This window comes from Episyrphus balteatus, chromosome 1 (assembly GCF_945859705.1).
Source record: "Episyrphus balteatus chromosome 1, idEpiBalt1.1, whole genome shotgun sequence".
NCBI lineage: Eukaryota > Metazoa > Arthropoda > Insecta > Diptera > Syrphidae > Episyrphus > Episyrphus balteatus.
Genome location: NC_079134.1, coordinates 150,392,454 through 150,400,762, shown reverse-complemented (window position 1 = coordinate 150,400,762; position 8,309 = coordinate 150,392,454). Strand labels below are relative to the sequence as shown.

At 29.0% G+C, this 8,309-nt stretch overlaps 1 protein-coding gene across 11 annotated transcripts in view; it reads right to left on the bottom strand.

Annotated features, from left to right (window-relative positions):
* Positions 1–633: 633 nt before the first annotated feature.
* The window catches only part of LOC129905297 (serine/threonine-protein kinase N), a 214,847-nt gene continuing 207,171 nt past the window's right edge, over positions 634–8,309 (bottom strand). For 6 of the 11 annotated variants that reach the window (XM_055980740.1, XM_055980737.1, XM_055980742.1 and 3 more), the window contains exons 8-13: positions 6,023–6,754; positions 5,650–5,839; positions 5,376–5,557; positions 5,181–5,288; positions 1,531–1,671; positions 634–1,420 (exon numbers count right to left, since the gene is read on the bottom strand). In XM_055980740.1, coding sequence (XP_055836715.1) covers positions 1,277–1,420; positions 1,531–1,671; positions 5,181–5,288; positions 5,376–5,557; positions 5,650–5,839; positions 6,023–6,754 — 1,497 coding nt within the window. In that variant the 3' untranslated portion in view covers positions 634–1,276. The remainder of the gene's footprint in view (positions 1,421–1,530; positions 1,672–5,180; positions 5,289–5,375; positions 5,558–5,649; positions 5,840–6,022; positions 6,755–8,309) is intronic. The other 5 variants (XM_055980744.1, XM_055980745.1, XM_055980746.1 and 2 more) reach the window with 5 other exon arrangements.

Here is an 8,309-nt window from a genome sequence, read left to right as displayed (position 1 = left end):
AAAATATAAAAACATCTAAACACAAAAAACAGAAAAAATCAATAAAATTAATTTATTATTTATTTATTTATTATTTTTTTTAATAACATTATAATTATTTTTATAAAGTTTAAATTTCTAAAAAGTGAAACTATTTATATTATATTATATTTTATTTATTTTTTGTTTAAAAATAATTTTATAATAAATGGTAATACATAATAAAAATAATAAAGACCAAAAATTTGAAATTTTGATAATAATAATTTTTTTTTTTTTTTTATAATAACTCATGCAATTTTGAATAAAGATTTTTTTTAAATTTTTTTCATTTTCATTTCCAATAACAATTTTTTGTAAAATATTTATAATTTCATTACAAAAAAAAAAAATACTATTAAATTTCATAGATACACACTTATATAATGAAAAAAAAAAAAACAAATACACAATAATATTATAATTATTTTATGATCAAAAATAAAAAAAGAGAGAGAGAGAGATAAATGTACTCTTAAGATATATAATGAAGCAAAAATGTGTTCAGAGAGGTTTACGAACAAAACAAAAAAAAAAAAGAATATTTAAATATATTTTTTTTAATATTTTACGCATACATATAATATATTATAAAGATTATGTAATTGTAAGAAGAAATTGGTAGTAGTGATAGAGTAATAGTTGCTAATGAAATATATTTATTTATACTTTTTTTTTTATTTTTTTTTTTTTAATTAATTAAAAATAAAAATTGTTATAAATTAATAATAATAATAATAGTTATAAGGGTAATGATAATAATAATAATAAATTTAATAATATTACGTCTCCATCTTGTTAACTACTACACTCTTGCTATCGCTAAATAAAAAAAAACAAGCACAATCTCGGCTTAAAAATTCTTTTCTTTTTTTTTTTTTTGCTTCAAAAAAACAAATGCTAAATAGTTTTTTTTATTTAATGTTTTTTTTTTTTTAATAATTCACTTTAAAAATATTAATTTTTTTTACTTTAAACGCAATTTGTTTGTAGATTTTGTTTATTTTTTTGTTTAAATTGGTGTTTTCTCATTTCTTTTTTAATTTATATGAAAATAAGTTGTATTTTTGTTTTGTTTAAGTTAGCAATAGTTACTTAAATGTTTAAATATTTGTTTATGTAAAAACGGCTACACATTTGTAAGGAGCAGCATTTACATATTTTTTTTTTTTTTATAAATATTAATTTTTTCTTTAATTTCAAGTTTTTTTTTTCATTAATAAATCAGAAAAGAACAAAATGTTTATATTTTTTAACCTCAACACCAATCGGCGGTGTAGGTGAAATCATGGAAGAACAATTGTTCTTCGTCAGTCAAATGTCGCGGCTCCTTTGGCGGTGTCAATTGTGGTTTTTCTGATGTGAATTCCTCGTCGAAGTTTGATACATCCTCGAGGTGGTTCTATTAGATAATTAAATAAAAAAATAAAAACAAATAAATAAAAATAAAATAAAAAAATAAGAATACTGTCATGCAATTTTAAAGAAAATTGAGGCCGATATTTGACTTACAATTGTTGGCACAAATGGCGGCTTAACTTTTCTTAATAACAAATCATCCCAAGCAATTGAACGGAAGAATGCTTGCTTTTTCACATCTTCAGCATCTCTTTCCGATGAGCCAAGGCGTCGTTCGGGATTCTTTCGTAAAAGCTAATAAAATAAAAATAAAAAGAATGAAAATTAAAATGCATTTTGTTTTCCTAAAAAAAAAATATTATAAGAGTAGGTACATGAATTACATGAAAATAACCAAATCAATGCATGGCCATCAGAAAAGAGGATTTTTTTCCAGGAAAATTCCTTAATTATTAAAAATTTAACTTTATTTTAGATTTCCTATGAGCTTTTTCCGCAATAACTTTTTGACAATAACTCGGCTATCCTTCGAGATACGAAAATTTTACAAAGCGCTTTTTTGTAGCTTTTACCACGTTCTACAATTCATGCGTACACTTTTTTTGCGTATCATGAACCGTTTTCGAGATATCGATAAAAAAAAGTCAAAAATTTACGACATGCGATTTGTTTTTTGACATTATCTATTCTTTGGTGATGAATATCCAAAAAAATATTACAATCAAATTTGTAGACCCTGTTCAGACCTACAATTTCGTATTTTTTTTTTTTTTTTTTTTTTTGACAAAAATTAAGACCTCCAGCCGCCCGCAAAGTCGTTTAGTCCGCACCCACCGCCAAGCAAGCCGCTCGTTCGGTTATGAAAAAAACAATCATTCATGTTTTCTTTAATGTGAAAAAAAAAAAAAATACGAAATTGTAGGTCTGAACAGGGTCTACAAATTTGATTTTAATATTTTTTTGGATATTCATCACCAAAAAATAGATAATGTCAAAAAACAAATCGCATATCGTAAATTTTGGACTTTTTTTATCGATATCTCGAAAACGTTTTATGATACGCAAAAAATGTGTATGCATGAATTGTAGAACATGGTAAAAGCTACAAAAAAGCACCTTGTAAAATGTTCGTATCTCGAAGGATCTGAGTTATTGTCAAAAAAGCTATTGCGGAAAAAGCTCATAGGAAATCTTGGTCGAAAACTTTAAGTTAAGCTTTTTTAAGCATCCCCTACAACATATCCAAAATTTAGCTTTTTTGATCATTTTGCATTTCCAAATGTATATAATGACTGGACTAAAATGGCTTTTCGTTTTCTGTCTTCCTCTTGACTTAACGCCTAAGGATCAATTTTTTTATCTAAAAATTAAAAATTAATGCAAAAATAAAGGAGTTAAGTCAACTTACGCCCTTAGCACCACACAATTTTAAAAATTTTTGACTTAAACCCTTTGTACCGAATCATTTCTAACGGAAGAAGATACGCTAGAGCTGTGGCGATAGGACCAAACGAAAGAGAAAAAAACACTTGAAGTCCCATAAAAATCCGAAAATTTTTGACACCTTTGTACCCGGCAGCAAAAATTTATTGCAAATAAAAAAAAAATGCATAAAAAAAACATTTACTGAAATTGAAAAAGAAAAATGGAATAAAAAAATATTTTTATTGCAACGCAAAAAAATGTTATTGCAACCGAAAAATATTTGCATTGAAAATATAAATTTTTATTGCAAATGAAAATATTTTGCATTAAAAAAATAAAAAATTTTCTTACTTGAAAAAAAAAAAATCAATGCAAAAACATTTTGCATCGAGTTTTTTTTAATATTCGTCAAATTTCTTACAATTTTAACGATTTGATCATATAAGTAGCGAGCATGCTCAATGCTCATCTAAAAACGCATATTTAGGTAGACTTTTGACCAAATAATGGTTTTGGAGTAAAATATTCCACAAATTGTTTCTGTTTAATGAAAATAAAACAGCTTCAATATGCCAAATTTGGTAACTTAGTTCTTGTTCAAAACTCTTTAAACCTTTTTTGTTTCCTTTTTTTGCTCGCTACTGTATTAGGTTCTATGGTATAGATGAGATATCTGATATATGGTCAAATTGTCAAAATTTTAAGCAATTCGACGAATATTAAAATTGTCAAATTGTCAAAATTTTAAGCAATTCGACGAATATTAAAAAAAAAATTTAATGCAGACATTTTGCAATAATTTTTTTTTCGATGCAGAAATAAAAAATTTGCAATAAAAATTTTATTTTAAATGCAAATATTTTTCGATTGCAATAACATTTTTTTTAATGCAAAATATTTTTAGTAGCAATAAATATTTTTTTTAATGCAAATTTTTTTCAATTGCAATATCTAAATATTTTTGGAATTCTTTTTTTTTTATTTGTAATAAAAATTGTATTTTAATTTCAACTGCATTTTTTTATTGATATGGAAACATACACTGAGGGAAAAAACGCAACGTAAAATGTAATATGTTCGACGTTGATTTAACGTTGAAAAAACTAACATGAAACATCTTTAAATTAAAATTGAAACAACGTAAGAATTTTTTTTATTTTTGTCGGATTTCAGCTTTTGTTGCATTTTATCACCCTTATTTCTAACAGTGAGTAGTGGTTTTCGGTGATTTTAAGTTGTTTTTTCCCTCAGTGTACGCAAAAACGATTTTTTTTAAGAAAATGTTCCTATAAAAGGATAGGATTCAAATGAGGCTTAATTTTAAAAGTTTAATATACAGTCGACTCCCTCAAAGTCGAACTTTCACGGGACTCGAAAATCGGTTCGAGTTAGAGGGAAATTCGAGTTAGCGGCATTTATTTAATATTATTTCTTCAAAATTGTTCATTAAATATGGTGAAAAAGTTCGACTTAGAAGAAGTCGACTGTAACTGAAATAAGTCTACACATTTTTAGAATTATTTATTAAATAGTTTTTCTGTACTTATGTATCAAACTTTTGAGATGATAAAAAAATACACCATTTTATGGGCAACAAAATTAATTAATTATTAATAAATTTCGTTTAAATTTCAGATAAGCCAAAAAATATATTTAAAAAAAAAAATTAAAATTAGGAAAATAAACAAACTCGTTTCGAAACTTCCTTCATTTGGATATCAAAACACAATAGTCGTTTGTTTTAATTGTGGTGTAGTTTTTTAACTTATGTAAATTTTACAATAATTTATAGTTAATAATCTAGAATCTAGAGCAAGTATTTGTGTCATGTTTTTTTTTTTTTTTTATAAAAAAAAACAGCTACATATTTTTGTTGATACGACGAAAATTTTGTAAAGCGCTACTTTATTATTTTTTTATTATTTCGGCAGAGGGAAAAAAAATTGTTAAAATTTTTCTACCCACAAAAAAGTTGCGCATACACCACAGTGACCATTTGAGTTTAAACGCAAAATGGATAAAAAAATGAATTTTGATAATTTCTTTTTTTGGCGGATCTAATTGATAGCATATAAACATTTTCTGATCTTTTACGTTTTGCAGTCGGTGGTTTAAAATAAAAATAATGGTTTCATAATTCTAACATCTTTGAGGTCATATTTCTGATTTGTGAACATGTCAAGAAAATGACATACCTACATTTTAGTTATAACGAAATAAAATTTAATTTTAAATGAAGTTAAAATAAATATCCTATCGGGTACGGAGTTCTTATAATAATGTTTAACATAATTTTACAAGTTCTTAAATCTAAAGAATTTTAATAGAATTTTTCAAATGTATAAACAATATTATTAAATATATCAAAGAAAACTTACCCGTCTCATAATAGCAATAGCTTCCAATGACAAAAATCTTGGATATCGTACTTCATCGTTAACAATCGAATCGAATACTTCTTCTTCATCATCTCCTGGGAATGGTGACTAAAAAATATGAAATAAAAAAAAAAAAAAATCCCATTAAATTTCCCATTTCCTATCTCTCTTATAATTTCATTCAAAAATACATACCTCTCCAACCAACATTTCAAAAATCAATACACCCAATCCCCACCAATCTACAGCTCTAGTATATGATGTTTCAGTTAAAACTTCAGGTGCTAGAAACTCAGGTGTACCACAAAAGGTACCAGTTCGATCACCAAAGCCCATACCTTCTTTGCAAAGACCAAAATCAGCAATTTTCACATAACCTGCAAAAAAATAGAACAGAAAGTGAGAAAGAAGATGATAATAATGAAGATGTGTCTTGAGATTGAAAAAATCGAGTGCAAAAAAGACTTACCTTCTGTATCCAACAATAAATTGTCCAACTTCAAATCACGATAGATAATCTTGTTCTCATGCAAATACTGAAGTCCCAGGACAACACAAGCCGCATAGAACACCGCTCTCGGTTCTGAAAAGACATCCGTATGGATGTGCATCATCAAATCACCTCCAGCAGCATATTCCATCACGAAACAGACGTGTTGCTGTAAGAAGAAGAAGAAGACAGACACAAATAGTTTGAAAAAGAAGACGATGAAGAAGAGTGCGAGAGAGAAACGTGTTGGAACCTCCCATCACTACCAATTAGATAACAACCTATCATCAGAGAAGAAGAAGCAGCCTGCAGAAGGCACCTTCCTCTCGTGTCTCGTCTTTATTTTACTTACCTCAGTTTGAAAGCATGCATACAAATTGACTAAGAAAGGATGTCGCATAGCATTCGCTACTTCAAAGATCCGTTTTTCACTGAGCAGCGACTCCACCTCGTCGCGAGCAATAATGTCACCCTTTTTGAGGGCCTTAATCGCATAGTAGTCGTTGCTAGTTTTCAATTGCGACAAGATAACTTTGCCGAAGTGTCCTCGTCCCAGCACGCTCAGCATTCGGAAGTTCTCAATTGATAGCATTCCAGGCTGATGGGATTGTGATTGGCGGCGTGACTCATATGCCGAGTCTCTATATTGTAGACCACGTGCAACTTGGCGACGTCCACCTGCATTACCACCACCAGCAGCAGCAGCAGCAGCAAGTTGAGCTGCTGCTGCTACTGCTGCTGCTGCTCCAGCAGCACCAGCAGCATTTGATAATGGCTGAGCATGAACATGACTTGGAGGTGGTGGTGGCTGCATGATGATGGCTCCGGATGCAGTAGAACTGACACCGCCACTGCCACTACTACCGCCGCCACCACCAACAACTCCCAATTCGAATTGATTCTGATAGATTGGTTGATGTTGCTGCTGTTGTGGATAGTGTTGCCTTTGGGATGGCTGTGGGAATTGTTGGGCATGTGACTGATATTGTGGAGTTGGTGGCTCCTGAACAATCGGTGATGGTTGCACGTATTGCTGCTGTTGCTGATTATTATTGACAGATAAATTACCAAACTGTGGTATAATCTAATTTTCGTTCGTTGTTCGCATATATCCAATAGAAAATCATCACCAATCCAGACAGGAAGGAATAAGAAGAGAAATAACAAAAAAAAAAAAGTTTGCATTAGAAAATAACGTTAACATCAAAATATATAAATTTGAAAAAGTTTTTGCTTTTTTAAAGTTGTCTACTAATAAAAATGTAAAAAAGAGAACCGCTAGGAAGCATTTTTATTTTTTTTTATTAATTTGATTTTTTTTTTAAAGGCGTGTGTGATATAGAACAAAAGAGTCCTTTTTTTTGCATTGAAAAACTTAAATTAAGTTAAGAAAAAAAAAAACCGCTCACTCTTTTGTGCACCAAAGTTACACACCATGAACACACACTCAAAACACACAAATAAATAGGTTAAAAAATAACTTTATACTGTACAAGTTTTATGTTTTTGTCTACTTTTGATACAAAAATTGAAGGATGCTTGAGGTTTTATGCTTTTTTTTTTTTTTTTAATTTAGGACAAAATTTTGATTTTGAGTCAGAATTCTGATGCATTGAAATATTCACGATCGTAGAAGTAGTCAAGATTTTTTTTTTTTTTGGTTCAATGCCAAATTTGATAAGCTTGTTTTACTGCAGAGGTGGGGCCAAAAATTTTGTAATTTACCGAAAAGTCGCTGTTTATTCAAACAAAACTACGTCTTGAATTTTTGCCGCTAGAGGGCGCCAGGTAAAATTTAATGTGGCGTCACATTTGTAGCTAATATCCAGCGAAAAAGCATGAAGCTTCCAACGATACCTCATTTGTCAAATTACGGTAAATGGTTTAGAAGTTATGATAGAACAAATGAACAAAATCGAAATGTACACTGAGGGAAAAGCCACCATAAAACAATGTAAAATCAATGAAAACCACAATGACTTAACAATTATTCGGAATGATTTTGATTTGAAGATGAACATTTTAAAATCAAAGTCGAAAAAAGGTTAATTTTTGATGGCTTCGTATTTTGATGGCTTCGTCACATAAATCAATTTATTTTTTGTCTCAGTGTATGCATTATTATTTTCCCGTCAAACACATTTTTGCTTTGCCAGTTACAGGAAGGAAATTACGGGGCTAACTTATTAGTAACTCTTCTCGAATTATTTAATAGTGTAGCTCTGAAAGTTGTCTTCTGTAGAAAAAGACGAAGAGCGGTTCTACGAAAAACGGTTTAAGACTCAAATTTTTGGAAATTTTATTATTTTAAAGGTATTAAGTGGTAAAGCAAGAAAGACTGAAATATTTTGGAGGTTTACGGGATTTTAAGAAAAATTCCGTTCAACACTTGCGGACAGTGGTTTTTTATGACCTCCTAAGCAAACCAAGTATGGACCTCTTTATGAACAAAAAATCAAAATCTAAATTTGATGGGTTAAATTATAGTTTTTGCATGTATGAGGCATCCAAAATCGTTCTAATTTTCAGAGTGCTTTCGGGATGTTTTGGACCTCAAATATGAATTTTTGAATCGTGATCCGTTTAAAGCATCATGAATTTTCAAAATAATTAGGAACTTTCACTTTCTGACCTCAAGC